The following is a 16,751-nucleotide window of genomic DNA, read 5'->3' as shown; positions in this document are numbered from 1 at the left end:
CCCCAGCCTCTTCACTGACCCGCCTGAGGCACTCACACACTCCTGATAGCATTTATGGGAGTGCAATGTCCAGGTGAAGCATGCTAACTCAAAAAGATGTCTTTTTAACCATTTCATCTCAATCTACTTAAGTTTACCTGATCACGCTCCGCAATATCTTCACTTGAAAAAGTTCTAACTAATGACTTGGTGTGCTTAGTGACACTTAAGCACAACCCTAGCTTTAAGTCGTATGTAGGACCTCCTGCTTAAGGGGCACTTACTTCTTGCTTGCCATTACACACATTATCAGGTATTTACTTGACTTGCCACTTGAACAAATTTCAGAATTGGTTTGACTGGATAGCGCAGATGTGCCTGGCTATCCTAAGCCTGCTTGTCTGTTGGTTTTTTTTTTAAAATGCTCTTGTAAGGCCTTATCTACCCCAGATTTTTTGGCCCAGCAATATGCCATGGTTCTTACTGTGCTGCTTCACTGGGAGTGGCAACGGAGGAGGACAATAAAAAGGCCAGCAGTGTTATACACAAAGGGTCATGTGGGCTCTCCCCAAGTCCAGCAAAAGGACTGCGTACTCCCAGTGCTCACATTAGTATTCCCACTTCATCAGTGGTTTCGGAGCTGTAGCTATAGAAAATATGAAGACATTGCCCAAGATGAGTCTGAGTTTTTAACACAGTCACAAGCCAAAGCACCTAAAAAAACCCAGTTTAAGTACAGCAGTGTACTTATGAAATTCTTATTCACCTTCAAAGCCCAGTTTAGAGAGGGTTTTCTATACACTATTTTTGGATAGTCTGTGTTGTTGTGCCCAGGATTCTTGATGTTTAAAATCACAGCAGACTGCAATAAGGAGGGCATTGTCTCCAGGTTACCCCACTCTCAACAGGAAGAACTGTAAGACACCATTCTCTGATAGTTTTAGGTACTCCCGTAAAACCTATGGGAATTTTTGCCTTGTTTCTCATCAGAAGGGGTCTCAGTCATACCAAGAGGCCAAAACACAAATTTACCACTGTGATAGCACAAGCTGCACTCTTGTTTCCAGGCTGAGAGAGCTGGCAGTGGCTGAATCTCTCCTGTCATCCCTGGAAGCCATCCCTCCTAAGCAGAAATGATACACACTGGCAGCACATTGCAGTGATCCTGTAACACTCTTGCCTTTTTGTTCCCGTCAGTAGAAGAAGAGGACTTGCATCCAACACTTTTTGAGCACTAAGTGCACTCTAAAGAGTTTAAAAGGCAAGAAAAGGCACAGCAGACTTAATTTTATCCGTCAATTCTTCTTTTACAGAGTTGCAAGTCAAACAAATAACTCCTTAATTGGGATGGTTCTGGAACAGGCCAGTGAAATAGAGTTATGTCTTTAGTAAGTGGAGATAGCTGTCCCCTACTGAGTCACCTTCTGTTTGCACCTGAGCTGGATCATCTCCTGTGCATCTGCTTGTATTTTCTCCTACTTAATGCAAACAGCAGTTGCATTTTCTATCACGTTGCTGTGCAAAAACACGCAACCACAAAAGCAAACAATGATACTCATAATGAGATAGGACTGGGCTGTTAATATCTCGAGACAGATCTAACTTTGCAGTGATTGTTTTAATAGGAGGTCACTGTAAAAAATGCCTGTCATGCTTCCTCCCGGCTGCAGGGTAGCATCATGCCCGATTATGCACACTGCAGACGCGGTTCCAACGGGAAGGGGAGGAGGGATGAGATCACTGGTGCTCTTTTCTAAGAAATCAGTTTACAGGATGTGTCTCTTCTTCTTGACAGAACCGGAACTCCCTGAGATGCAGAGCATTTGTATCTCTCACGTTCGTGGCCTCGTCAAAATGCTTTCGTGCCTTTGATCAGTGACAGTGCCTGAATGATGATGATAGTTTATACAACAGTTATCCCATGCTGTGTTTATTATAATCAAGGGAAAAAACTGCCCAGGGAGACCTCACAAAGGCACTCACAAGCCCAAAATAATCATTGGTGTCGCTTCGCTGTAGTCAGTAAAATGACATCAAGGATGCATCTGGCCTACTGTTTTTGGTGGAGAGATGTACTTTCACATGGCCCATAGGTCATGTCTGGAATGTCTTTAGAAGTTGCAGTACAGCATGGGCAAGCCATACTTATAAAACTGCCCTAATATTGTTTCTGGAGAGAGGATATTACCGCCAAACCACCCCGTAAAACTCTTCAACTCACTAGTGGTGGGAACAAACGTTCCCTGTTGTCAAGAAGCAATGTGTTGGCTGCAAGCACAGATGTTGCAAGCTTCATCAAAGCTTCTGTAGAGCATTTACAACAGCTTCACCAACAGAACATGTTCAGATTCCACTGACTACTCATTTTTGCAATGACTTACTGAATTTGGCCTAACACTGGGCATTTTCACTATGATGAAACAAGTCTTTGACAGCAGTGTAAGTCAGACCCTCTAAGCCTTGTTACAAAAGTCTCCACGGCAGAAAGTAGTAATTTATGAAGTATGAATCATTTTAAGCTATACTTAAGTGGGCCCAGCAAACAAACCATAAGATATTACTGACACAAATCATGTATTCACGGAAATGCAGGTATCTGCAGAAGTGCTTAGGATCTGCTGTTTAGCTGTCACAGTGCCTTTCCAGTCAGTAAAGATAGGCATGGAACAAGCCAAACACCAACCAGAATGCCAACTTATTCAGTGGATTTGTAACCCTTCTCTGTCCAATGTTTGTATCCTCTCCTGGGGACAAGGAGGGCCTGTGTGATGGATTAAGATTGGTCTGCTCAGTCATGACTAGCCCTTGATTAGAATGGAATTGATTATTTTAGGGAACTTTGAGAATGGGGTTTCCAAAGCAAGGCTCTTCAAAATAGCAGGCAATCTACAAAGCCTTCACAATCCTATGGTAATATCCCGCTGGCCAGACAAATCCTTTCAGTTGTAATACTTTTGATGGTAAACTGACATAGACACGATGTCATTTCATTCAACGTTGTGAACACTTGCCGTTTTCACACAGCATAGCTCACCATATGGAAACCATCAAAAACATTCTGTGCATTAAGAACCTTTACAACGTGCGATACCTGCAAAGAGGTGGGTGCCACACAGTTTATGGGTTCTGTCATCCTGGTTTCAGGCTCCTGAGTACTACACATGTGGTAGTCTTGCCCGTAAAATGCTGACTGAACACTTATTGTTGAATGCCGAGGACAGTGCAGACTCAAATGTTCCCCATCGCAGGCATAGGCAGTATGATTTTGCAGCAGTTTGGTTAGGTAACCTAGAAAATATTCAGCTCTGTTACAACTAGTACAGGAAATGACAAGTTCGTTAGATAATAAGAAAACCACAATCAGTCTCTGGAAAGGGCATTGTAGTCAAGGTTATATGTATGGCCCGCTGCCACACCACATGGTTCTGTGAATGGGTCAACCTTTACATGCTAGTAATGCTCAGGTCTGGAAAACAAGAGGTCGCGTGGCAGTGAGTCAGAGCCCTACCAGCACTCCAGCAGCGGCACTATGTCGGAGATGTCATTTCACAGACAATAAATGGGCTCAGGCCCTTGCCAGTCGTGGTTGCTAACAATCCCAGGGCGTGCTTGCAGAAGTTGGAAGGGCTATTACTTGGTTTTGCGGGCTAGACTCTTGCATTCCAGCTGGCTAAGGTATTCCTTACACCTCGTCTTACACTGATGCTTTGCACTTCTGGGCTCCTAGGCAGTTGTGTTTCACACAAGTGAGAATAAAAGTGATTCTCTCTGTATCACTGAATCATATGGTAGGATAACCGAGGAAAGGTGGTCCATAAGTGCTGGACACCGCAGGTGCTGGACAGAAACCCAGAAGTAAGATACATAGAATTTTGTATTTGCTAGAGAGTTTGTCGGTGTTACCAGGAGAGGGGGAGGTAGGATCTGTATGCAGTTGTCCATCTGTACCATCCGTTTGCATCTTCTAATAATTAAGTCCATGAGTAGCAGAGCTAAGGACAGCTGTTTTTCTGATTTGTATTTCATTGTGTATTGTTTCTTTAGCCAAGATTTCTGTTATCACCACAAATATTTATAAATTTAATCTCCTACTGCCCTTCTCTCTGTTCTGCAGAACACTTTAATGGAAACACGCAGGCTGCTACCTTTGACCATTAAAAATTAGCCTTTGTAATGGGAAACTATTAGGGGTAATTTAATTAAAAGACATTCCTCACCTACACTTATGAAGCTTTGATATCTCTACCACTCTGTCACACTTGAGTGAAATCTATCTTTAAGCAGAAAAGGTTTGTGGGTAAAGGGGAAGAAGAGGTGTGAGGGACAGGAGAGATAAAGGGTACAAAATACCAGTCTACAAATGAAGCAATATCCTTCCTCATCCCTCATCCACAAACACACAGAAATTAGACCCCAAACCACTTTTTTCCCCATGAGTTTTATGACAACCCAATATACAACAATCAAAGCAAATCTGTTTTCTAATTCTTCCACTATTAGCCAAACTTTTTATTAATGTGCATACAATAACTATATTTGAATAGTTTCCTTATTCTTATACATGCATTAAATTCTGTATAATTCTCTCTAAAATCAATTCCCAACTTCTAGAACACCAAGTTCATCCACATTCACGTCAAAAAACCCAAACAAAATTCTCCAAACCCAACATATTAAGTAATGAGAAAGAACTAAGAGCTTCCACTGATTTATTTGTGAAAAGATTTGTAGAAGTTTTAAAACTGAGACCATGATCACATTCGTATCTTTCTAATTTCAAAAATTGTAATTTTCCTACCTTTGCCTCTTTTCCAAACATATAATTAGTCTAATTGAAGACAAAAGGTAGTATCTTCTCCTCAGAAGCCTTGCTTACCCCATTGCGGTGACAGCAACATTATTGCTGTTAAGTATAACAGAGAAAAAAACCCAAACCGTATTTTCTTGTTTTGGTGGCTGAATCAGAACTAGAATGACAAGATTTTTGTACCACTAAAACAAAAATTAGTTTTCTCAAAGAAAATACTGAAAAAAGAGTTTGCTCATGCCATTTATTTTTCAGACTTTTTGCCCTTTTCAAACCTTTCACCAAAGATGAGCAATTTAAAAAAGGTTTTTAAATAGAAATTTAAGTATTCCAAGTAAATGATATGAAAATAAAATATTTCGGTTCTCTGGCATCTTTTCCAGCTCCAGCTGTGCAACTGGATAGGAAAATTCAGCTCCCCTATCAGTTACTAAGTCTGGAGAAAGGAGAAGCCTGCTCCGCTATTGTCTCTGCTGTTTCTCATCTAGAGCCCAGGAGAGAACAGGAGTCAGCTAGATGCACCTTCCAGTGCAGCAAAGATGTAGGTGAGTTCCTCACCTCATTGAACTCCGTTTGAACACTGGCACTAAAATCAGGACGAAGAGAATTTCATGCCCTGTATTTGCAGTCTAGATCTCAAGGAGACCAGCCCATCAGAAAACCCCATGGCTTCTCACAGGTTAAAAAAATAAAAGAACAAATCCATCCCCTACATTTTCTGTGTAATTGAGATCACAAATAATTGAGCTTTCCTGCCAGAGCCACTCCTCTGTCAGCCTGCTCCTGAAAGGTGCCGAGTATTGCCAGGAAAATGGGCCGTATGCCCAACTGCACCCAAGCGACTTTACTACGGTCCGATACTGTAAAGGGGCCTCCAGTGGCATTTACTGCCGCTGAATGCCTTTGACATTGCCATCATAGCATAAAGGGCCACAGTGTAAAAGAATATTCAGCCCAACCTGAGTTGTGGGCACTCAACACCTTGAAAGATTTAGCCCGATATTTGTAATCATTTCGATTCCCCAGGTTTTAAGTTACTTGGAGCAAAGAGTGCTGTATACAAAACAGCCCAGTATTCCCTAAAGAATATCAGCTATGTTCTGATTTGGATGAGTTCCCTGGCATCTTAACTGCTACTTTGATCCTGCAAATTCCTAATCCAGTATCTAAGCACCTTTCTCCAACAATTGCAACTATTCAATCCTTCAAAAAAATGCCTTTATAAAAAACTTGCTCTGATTCTGTATAAGCAATATGGTCCACTTGTAAAAATAGCATTAGATGCACTGGTGAAAGTAAGACAACGTGCTCTCCGGCTTTCCAAGCGGCATTTAAAGCGACTCTGCCATTATTAAAATCCTTGCATATTTGCACACACAATAAAGAATAAAAACAGTAATGGAAATTGGCTGAAACCTAATGTCCTCTGATAAGAGAAGTGGTGACGTACTAGTACCTAAATTGCTCGTCTCACATGGCAGACCACACAAACCTGCATTTTTTATTACTACACACACAGACTACGTAGACACAGGTGGAGTGGTCAGCTCTTTGCGAAGAGCGGTGCCAACTGGGCAGCTCACAGCCCACACTGAGAAAGAATTCCCACCCGAAAAGTCACGATTTCCTCCTGCTCTTCCCTGAAAAACTCCAGCTTCTTTCCTCTCCTCATGCTGGCCCTCTTCACATACTGGGGCGCTGCCTGCCCTGCACTCGGCAAGGGAATAAACTTTTCTCAGCAGCTGCTGCCTCTCACCTCGGTCCCGAAGTGGTGCTTGCACAGGAGGGAGCGGTTTCCAGTTGCTTTCCCTCCTTTCCTGGGCAGCGTGGCCTTGCAGTCACCCTGCTAGAAAGCTTCGTCTTCTTGAGACCATGAGTATCCCTGTATTGTTTACCAAATTCTGTACAGAAACACATTTCCCTCAAGGCAGCAAATTTAGCCGAATGACAATGTAAGGCTAGGGGAAAAATATGTTCTTATCTCTACAATTAATAACAGCCGTGATTATCAGGAGAGAGGGCATTGTAACAGTTGAATGGGTCTGTCACTCTTTCTGAGGCATGCTTCCTTTTCTGCATTTCTCTCAACTGGCGCAATCAAATCAGGTCATCCAAAATAGACAGCGGGGTTGTGTCACCATCCAAATCAGACAGCAGGATTGTGTCACTTTCAGGCACCGGCCCAGCACATCGCCTGGGCTACAGGCACTTCAGGGCACTATTTGTTGTTCAGAATCTCCTGTTTTGTATTTGTTTAATTAATCAATATCTGTTAGTTGTGGATTCTGAGAAAACTTTTTTTTTTTAAATACCTAATATGGGAGCTAGAGGCTGTGCCTGGACTACAACACACCTCTGAGTCCTGGTCCCCCGCACAGGAAGTACTCGCTATCTCCCCTCCGGCCAGCACACGAGGAGATTCCCTTCCCCTGGAAAGCAGGGCACAGGGAGGGCTGGAGCACAACCGCGGCTCGCCCCAGCATGGATGGAGTGAGGTCATGGCTGTGCGTGCGCCTGGACCGGGAAACCCGACGACTTGTGAGTTATGGAGTTTCTTACCCTGAGCAAACAGAATCTTAAGCAGACCCTATAAAAATCCTTAGATGACTTAATGTTTTAAACCTAATGTTGTTTTTTTTTCTCTTTGTTTTCTGGGTTGTTGGGTGATGGAGGGGGAGGTGGTGGTTAGCTACGGCAGTCACTTTTTCAAGCGTTACTCTGCAATGAGGAGGACTACAGGTCTCCTCTTTTTTTTCAAAAACAATAAATGTCACTTCTTTAAAACAATATGAAACTTTATTTAAAAAAAGTCAACTACTGTGAGAATTGTCTAAACTAGAAAAACTTGGCAATACTGCAGTGTCCCAATAACATCTCTACGCCTCTGTGTGAAAGCCCCGCTAGGAGCTTTCCCATTTATCCAAGACACACATTCATAAGCCATGTATGGGGCGCTCTGCATACAAAATCACATACAAGACGTTACAGACTGGCTCAGAAGTTAAGCCTGAATCATATGGCAATAAACAGATCCCATTGATTTGAAGGCCAGAAGGTATCATCCCACCCAACTGTCTGCATAACCCAGACTACTCACTCATTGTAACTTTTTACTGAGACTCAAAACACCAATGCAGAATCCAAGCGTAATCCTTTCTTCCAGAATTAGCCGAATTAGTCACAGGCTCCACTGTGTTGACAAAGAACTTCAACTAAAAAAACACAGCACCAGAAAAACACACAAAACACTGAGGCTGAGCAGCTGAACAAAGCTTTAAACCTTACTGATCACTTCTTGTTGCAAAGGAGGACTGATAAACTGTAATAACAATGACAGACAAAAATAAGTGGCCTAAGAGAGTAAAGGTTGTAAATAGACATCTCTTTGTGTGAAATAGATCTCTTAAAAGGTTATAGGTTTTATACTCAACATTTGCTCCTGGCATTATTGCTTTGAATAGCAACAATAATGGTAGTAATGAACCTGAAGGTATGAAAATCCAGAAAGAATTTTTTTTCTCTTAAAAACACTGAAAAACTGAGAACTTAGAAAGTTTCAGTTTAAAAAAAATATGACTACCAAAAAGCCTGGAAGCGGACAGCCAAGTGATGTGTTACGCCTCCTGCGTATGGCACAAGAGAGTACAGGGTACTCAGATTTGCTGGATTCATTCCTTATGGTGGAGGATGTCAACACAAGGCCTTAAGGCTTTTTTTCAGTTGTCAGCATTAGAGTGAAAAAGAAATGTGTGCATTCTGTCCAGCCTCACTGCACTGGCATGAACCTCACCACATGGATGCATCAAGGAGAACAGCATTTTAAGCTGAGTCTAATGCCCAGCACGTATTAAACGCAATCTCAGCGTTGACTGATGTAATGTCTTTTTGGCAAGAGAGCAGCTTTGCAATGTAATATTTTTAGAGCCTGAAGCTGAGTAGCACACAGCTTATGAGGATTCTCAGAATCAGGCCTTCATATACAGATTTAGTAATGTTAGTTCATGTGCATCGTTCAATCTAGCTTAATTAGCACAGCAATTTGCTAGCTCTTTTTAAAGACATACAAATCCATTTTAGATCAAAGTAGATTGAAATAGCACACATATTGTTGTGGGAGTCCCAGAAGGCTAACCCATTCGGTAAATCTACATCAGCTCCCGCAGTTTTATGATGAATTGTGCCAACAGTCATTAAAAATACACAAGCAAGACTGGCGAGTTTGAAGGAAGAGATCTCACGCGGTGATAACAGAATTGTTGATAAACTCTACTATAAACACCATTAGAAGCATCAATCTGATATTTATTGATATTTGGGATCCAGCTGCAGTACTTCTCCAGCAACATTTTCTCCATTGGTTTGTGAAGGAAGCGTTGAAGAGAAATTAACCCCTAAGTTTCCTCCCCCATCCCCTCTGCCACACCCTCCACTGGTCTTTAGAAGCAGCTACGCCACAGACCATGCTGTTCAGGGTTACTGCATAATCACTGCTTTCAGAGCCGGGCTGTGTGTGTGGATATGACAGTGCCTATTTGGCTCCATTCACAGAAGCAAGGATCTGCCTCTCGTAATTCTCTTTAGTCTCTTACCCCAGTTGTCTGCAAGTTCTTTCTGTGGTAGCTCTTTTTCAGAATTAGTAATCGCAACAGAGGGCAAAATGTTATCCAGGAAAGACACTGTTTCTGAAATTCACAATGCTATGTTTCTTGGCCCATCATTTTATTCTTTTTCATCCAAGTGCCTTGTAAGCATACTGTTTGAGTCATTCCAGCCGAACTTGGTCTTACAGTCTTCTATCAGTAAGAAATACCCTTAGGCAGAAGCATTGTTTATTCTACTCACTGTTCAGAAATGAGCATGACAGCTTCACTCAGCAGATACACATAAAAATCCATACTTGCTTGATATATGCTTTCTTGCATAGTCACTAATTTGACTTAATTTCCCTCCATTGCTTTTTTTTTTTCAGCGTGCCTTTTTCCACTATTCCTCTCAACACTCTCTTTACAAGTGACTGCTATCCTACTAACTTCATCCTTTTGCTTGTACTGCAGGAGATGGCATGAAAAGCTGGTTTGCCATGCAAGGAAAATAATTTTTGTGTATCACTGTATTTTTTATATTATCTAAACCTTTTTGATGTGGGGATAGATGTTCACTTGGAAAAACTAGTGGTAATCTAGTTTTGGTCACTAGATAAGCTAGTGACCATAAAAACCTTTCCCTTTCCAAATGTCTAGTTTGGTTTCAGAGCATGCAAAGCTGTTGCTTTTCTTAGAATCAGTCCTTGAGAATTTTCAGTTGACTATTTCCAAAGGAGATGAAGCTTATGAGATCGTGATCTCTGTCCACCTGCCATTCCCTTACTCAACAACTTTTAAGCTCAATGGCCAGTTTCAAACTTGAGGGGTACAGGGCTCAGAGAAATAAAGTTCCTACAAGTTTCATGAAAATTGAAGCCTGAGCTGACAGGCCAAAGTAAGAACTGTGACTTCCAACTCAATCTAACTGACCAATGCTAAAAGTCAACTGGCTGCTGAAGAGACAGCATACTTATACTGGAGTGCTAATCAGCCTGCTGCTAATGGAGCAATTTGTTTTCACTGGCCTTAATGACAGATGAAGGATTAAGCCTTCAATAAAAAAATGCTTAAGTTAAAAGTGAACATGTTTTTGGGATAGTATGGCAATCAAAGAAGGCATCAGTGATGAAGACGTCTGTCAGGTTTTCCATGAACTGCTTTATCAACACGTGCGCTTTCCTAAGGAAATTGTCTTAATTTTTTGCCTCATAGTCATACCTCATGGATCATAACCATCTTATTGAACCTAACTCTCACTGCCTGCTAAATCTGAGGGTCAAATTAAGCAAGAGCTTGGTTCCACTTAAGCTGGAGAAAGGACCCAGGTAACCAGCAGATAATTCAGCGTAAAAACGCATTCAAACTCTAGGATGTGAACAGAGTTTATTCAGTGAGTAGCAGCACACGCAAGAAGCCAAGCATGAGCTCTTTTGAGAAAAACAAAACCAAGACATCACAAAGAAAGTATAGATCTCCTGTAACTTTTTGGTTATGCCAAATGGGCATTGTTTCTCCAGGAACCACATAACCTCTTCATATCCATGCCACTCAGCTCAGACTTGCAGTTATGTGTACTAAATTTTTGCAGAGTGGGAAAATCCATGAATCCTGAACTCACAGACCAGATGCCCATTCTCTCTCTCATATCCTGCCACAGCTGTTCTCTGTTTCCTTCAGATCTACAGTTTCATATTCCCCTGTGTTGTCTCATAGGAGTGATGCTTATTTTTGTTGTATCCCAATGGCTTTCTGAGGAAATCTGAGAGATCCCTATGCACTTCCTTTTTCTCACTCACTTTCTCTTTTTATTTCCTTCTTCCCTTCTTGTGTTATGAAGAGGCAAACTATTACTGATCTCCAAAGATTTTGGTCTGTAGTAAACCCCATGCTACCGTCAGTTAGACTTCTCTCAGCTATTCCATGAAGCCATAGGGGCAAACACTTGTCCTGGGACTTAATACAGAACTATTACAGTAGAAAAGGAAGATTTTCTCCCTCCTAGCCTAAGATGCTGACAAGAGGTACAACATTGTTAAGGGAGACTGTGAGGCTCTTTTCTGCCCTTGCCAAAAAATCCTTCTTTTGATTGGAGACAGAGTAGCCTCTTCCAGTGCCATTCGCAAGAAGTAACAAGAGAAAAGCTCAGTGGGCAGCAACTGCTTCTGGAGATAGAATGAGTGAATCATTATGCCCAAGAGACAGCCACGTTATAATCTTCCCAAAGACCGCAAGCAGGAGAACCTCAGGGACTAGAGGAAAATATTTTTTTGAAAACTTGGATTTATGAACTTGAACTTCCATGCAAACTTGAGGGGGGGGGATGCTGTTCATTGCCAGCTCCTCAGAAAACAAAATACAGGTTTCATTTTGCAAACAGAACTGTCACTCAAACTTTGCATTTTTTGTATTCCCATTTATATTTGACACTCAAAAAATCAGATGAATTAGAGATCAGGGAATTTGCCTATTGAATCATTAAGTCCATCCTCTGGCAACTCACAGATCTGCAGTGTTATGATGGCTTATAGTACAGCGAGTCCAAGCCAGAAAAGCAAAAAAAAAACCCCACCTTACCCTCATAGCTTGATGATTTTCTTTACAACATTTCATTGTCCCCAACTCAGTTATAGCCTGAAGAAATGAAAAGTCCAAAATTGCAAAATTATTCTGAAAAATTAATGCTTGTCTTCCCAACCAAGAATAAATACAATGAAGAAAAATAAACAGATATTTGTGGGTTGAGACCCTCATCCAAAGCTCAGTGAAATCCTTGGGAATTCTTCCAGTGACCACAGGCTTTCAATCAGGTCTTATATTATGAGTGATGTTTTAAAATTAATTCTAAATTAAGAGCCAAACATCACTGGTATTTAATTTGTTGCCAGAAGCCACACAATAGACCTTTGAAACAAAACTCTTAAAATGCATAGAAATTCAGATGAAATGACTCACCAATGCTGAACAAATAAGGCGCAACCATGCCTCCTTCTGCTCTTCGGCTCCCTTTTAAGACACTATTTTCTCTGTGTTTGGTAATATATCAAAATATTTCAATTTTAATTGTAGATTATGGTTGGCAGATGACAGAATTCTGGTAACTGGTGACTGGTCAGACAGTGCTTTCTCTGTCTGGGGACACTTCCATCGAACTCTGAGTATTTATTTGGAACAGGTCTGTAACCCCTTTCTCTAATAAAGCTGAGACTGTCTGGAAGCTCTGTCTTACTAAGAAGGGTATTGGCAGCAGATGGAATAGGAAGGCAGGGGGGAGCTAATCCCTGCTCTTTATTTTGAATAAAAATAACATATGATGTATCAGATGCCAGCAATCTGCACAGTGGGAACAAAGAGAGTTCCTGCCCCAAAGGTGTAAGAATCTGAAAGACAGACTCAAACACGTTGGTCTCTGAGCACTGGAGCTCAGGAAGTCAGGTTTCCTATAGGTTTGTGTCTCATGCCTGAATTTCCCAACGTGTTGTAGGGGCAGGAGCATCACACTACGCTTTAACTCACTTCAGGAGAGCTTTTGGAGCAGCATCCTTTCTTGGGGATGCTAGTAAGGCCTAGCTGCTTACGCTCACAAAATGTGTAGAAACTTAGTAAGACCAAAGCTTTTACTTCTCTAACAAGAATGATTAAACCTGATGAGTGGATTTAACAAAAAGTATTAGGCAAAATCCACATCTAAAATGGTATTTCATAAGCTACACTTCCTCAGGAAAGCAGCGAGAACTGCAGAGAGAGGCCTGAAACAAAACCTTGGATCTCAGCACCATGATCTAAACTAAAATCTCACTTCTGACACACACCTCTTTGTTCCACAGAACAAACCCCAGATCCAAACCTGCTCCACTTTGAGAAACTTTAAACCAGACTTTGAGGTTTAACTCCCATATTACCAAAACATGTTTCTAAAATGGAATGTTTTTCTTTAAACAAACCAACCAAAATTTTCATTTGACTTCTACAAGGCAGTATCAAGAAGATGCATCGACATCACTCCTTTTAGCACCTCTTTAAATATCCTGGTGGAAGGACAAGCTCCACTTGCCACGGTGAGTCAACAGAAACGACTCAAGAAAATTTATATGGGATTTTATCTGACCAACACAAAACCAACAAAAAAACCTCTGCATCATTGTGGTCGGTCATGATTGATCCTGCCATGTTATTACAAACAAAGCATTTGCTTGAAGCATTTGTTTGCTTTCCTTTTGCCTGGGGGAATCTGGGATGGGTGAATGCCACAGAACTTAATGGAAACTTTTAATGCAGAAAGGGCACAGGATCAGATTATATTTCTTGGGTGAACTGGTTTGCTTTTTCATTAGATCCATTTGTTTTCTATTGTTGGGTCAGAAGATCAAGTCCATGGAGTTAAAGCAATGCCTAGTTCTGTCTGAACTGTTCTGGAAAAAGAAAAGTTGACACCAGTGGACAAAGATTAAAAGGCTCTACCTAAGCAGCAGCTGCTTTTTCTGTTCACATCCAGAAAGTCATTCTTCAGCCCAATTATGCAATCACACAGTTACTTCATTTTTGATCTTCGGTTACAGCCACGTTTCTTGAAAGCTGCCCAGAAAACCTGGCTGAGACTAAGGTAAAGAAAGGGAGATTGACTGATGAAGTAAGCAAAGGAGGCCAGTTCAAGCAGAAAGCCTAAGCTCTAAGTAGCATGGAGAAAAGAAGAAGAGGAAGAAAGGGGTATAAAAAAAGGTGAATGGGTGTTCCTCAGTGTTGCCAGAGAGAAGGAATTTGTTCCCAGATGGATAAGAGGTCAGTTCACTTTTGCAGCAGATGGGGAAAAGGTGGGAGAAGGAGCAGGGCTAGGACAGAGAGCCAAGGGGAGAGCCGAGCACTTTTCCCATTGCCAGCAAGGAGGGCAGGGGGATGAGACGAGGGAGCAGTGACTCCTGCTGTTGGGAAGGTACACGCTCCTGAGCAAATGCCACCGTCCCCAGCAAAACCAACTCTCCCTCAGCAGCAGTGGTAGCAGGCAGTTGGGCTTTGGCTTTCTATAGCACCAGTATAGGTATAGAAGTTAAGTATAAGTATAGTATGTAAGTTAAGTATAAATAAAGTTTGCTGCTTTGGCCAGCTCCTTATTTTCCCTGTTTTGGGAACCAGTCCTTGAACATAGAGGAGCTGTGAGGAAACGACTGTCATGTGGCCGTGGTTTCTTGAAAAATGTGTCCCTCTTCACTTCTGACAGTCTCCTGGGAGCCCAGAGTATTTAGGATTTTGGCTCCCAGAGACTGGAGAATTAGCAAAATTCACAGCAGTCTTCAGTCTCCTGGATTAGGACCTGATCTGAAATGTGAAAGCTGCGAGTGATTACTGAGAAAAACAACGTGAGGACAAGGCTTTGTCAAGCAGGAATGAAACTGTGGACATGAATAAGTATTTTGGTGAAAAGGTATTTTAGATGTGTTTTGAACAGCAGGCATGAGGGGAGGAAAATTCTCTAGCTGTAGGATCAAACCAATATGCATGAAGATTTAAGGAAAGAACTGTGGATTAAATCTCTCTCTCTTCTTCCAAACCTTCAGCTTTCAGTTTCAAATTTGGGCATAAATGCTTGGATTCCACTTTTAAAAATTAATCACATAGAGGACTGCATACCTCAGAGCAAACCTCCACTTTCAATAACCAATGCAATTAATAAATATGTTCTTTGTTGCCACCAAACTGCTAGAGAAGAATAGAGCATGCAGATCTTCAAGTATTGTGTGTATCAACATTACCTCCAATATCTCCTGTTATTAAAAGGAGAAACTAATTTTGCTTACTGACACTGAGTCCTCCTCACAGAGTTTGATTTAGAACTGCTGCTGGAGTCTTGTTTCAGAACATTTTTCTCCCTAGAAAACACCAATTCACATACCGATTCATAAAATGTTATTGCACAGTGAAGAAATTTCTTAAAAAAAAACCCAAAAACCACCAACAAAATTTTTTTTTCATAGTTAAAAGCTGGACTGAGAAACATGAGAACAAGAACCTGCAGCTCTGTATCCTGTAAGGGCAAGAGTACTAACAAGACCACAATAGCAACTGACCTGCAATAACCAAATGAAGAGATTCTACTTGCAGCCACAGCTGCCAACCTCTCTTATGAAAAGGGAGGGATAAATACTGTACTGATTTCACTGCTTCTGTTCTGTGAAGTGATCCATAAAAAATGACCACAGTTTTCTAAATGGGGAAATAAATACAAGTCAAACATAAAAAGAAAGAATAACCCTTCACTATCCACATACACTGTTCCCTGCTCCCCTTTCCAAATCATCAAACATATCCCAAGAGGGGTCATCTTTGTGTTGTTACAAGCAAGCAGCTAGGTCTTGTGATTAACAAGACCTGGGCAGGTTAGAATTGCTAGCACAATTTAATGCATACATAAAGAGAACAACAAAGATTACACGTGCAGTTGTTGCAATCTGACAGCAGTCTGGGAAGTGATTATAGAAAGCTGTCAGAATGGAAGGGGTAGAAGGAGAGAGGAACAGAGTTTGGGCTGCTGAGGTAGAGATCTGATGCTGGAAACACACAGAGCGGAAAAGGCAATGACCCAAAAAAGTATGCACCTGATAATCTGAGTATAAAAGCCTGAAATCTGTGAAAAGGAGGAAAAGTTTAAGCAACTGGCCTTCCAATTCTCTGTGAACTCCTTAATTCCCAGTACCAGATCAAATCACGCAGAACACATTCGAGGTGCAGATCTCAGTTCCTTTTGCTATGACACGGGCTGCACATGGAAACCTGTAACCGGCTGCCTGGAAGCTTTGCCCTCAGAAGGGCAGGGTTAGACCCGACCCTTTCCAGAAAAGTTAAAGTGCAGGTGGTGGGTAAAGCCGGGGGAGCCAGCTCCCCGCTCCTCATCCATCGGGATAATCCCCCAGGAGCTGCCTGCACCTGGGCAGCTGCAGGGCGCTGCCCCTTTAAACGGGGCAGATTTGTTTTCATGTAAATTCAACAGAGCTTATGAAAATCAAGTCGCTGTTCCTGCTGAGGGAGGGCGCAAATAAGGAAATTCAGCAACTCTAGAAGCTCAGCTTGAAGCTGCTGTTACGGAGCTTGTTGTAATTCTTTAACACGTATTAAACAGACTGGGGATGGCACCGCACGGTGTCATCTTACGTCTGACAGTCCCTGGCCCACAGCACTTAATTTTGAAGTAGCTAAAAACTTCTCCGTGTGCTCTGGATACCTTTTTTTTAAAAGGCTCCAGTAGCATTTTGGTCTTTTCTGTCATTCTGGATTAGATCTCCATGTTAAAAGTAAAAAGAAAATGTGAGCAGAATTTGTTCAGGCCTGGAAACTTCCCAGTCTGGCAACAGTTTTAGAATTTGATTTTCTTTTCTACATCTTATTTACTGAAT

General features: G+C 41.7%; 1 protein-coding gene across 4 annotated transcripts in view; it reads right to left on the bottom strand.

The window, feature by feature from the left end:
* The window catches only part of EVA1C (eva-1 homolog C), a 40,545-nt gene that overhangs the window by 21,784 nt on the left and 2,010 nt on the right, over nucleotides 1-16,751 (bottom strand). For 2 of the 4 annotated variants that reach the window (XM_076352986.1, XM_076353002.1), the window contains exon 2: nucleotides 3,071-3,267. The exons of 1 other annotated variant lie outside the window; for it this stretch is intronic. In XM_076352986.1, the coding sequence (XP_076209101.1) occupies nucleotides 3,071-3,267 (197 nt within the window). Of the gene's footprint in view, nucleotides 1-3,070; nucleotides 3,268-7,883; nucleotides 7,962-16,751 lie in introns of those variants that run through there. One more of the 4 variants, XM_076352993.1, reaches the window with a different exon arrangement.

The sequence above is a fragment of the Aptenodytes patagonicus genome, chromosome 1 (genome assembly GCF_965638725.1).
Source record: "Aptenodytes patagonicus chromosome 1, bAptPat1.pri.cur, whole genome shotgun sequence".
Taxonomy (NCBI): Eukaryota; Metazoa; Chordata; class Aves; order Sphenisciformes; family Spheniscidae; genus Aptenodytes; species Aptenodytes patagonicus.
The sequence above is the reverse complement of the archived record's forward strand: the minus strand, read 5'-3'. Positions and strand labels throughout refer to the sequence as shown.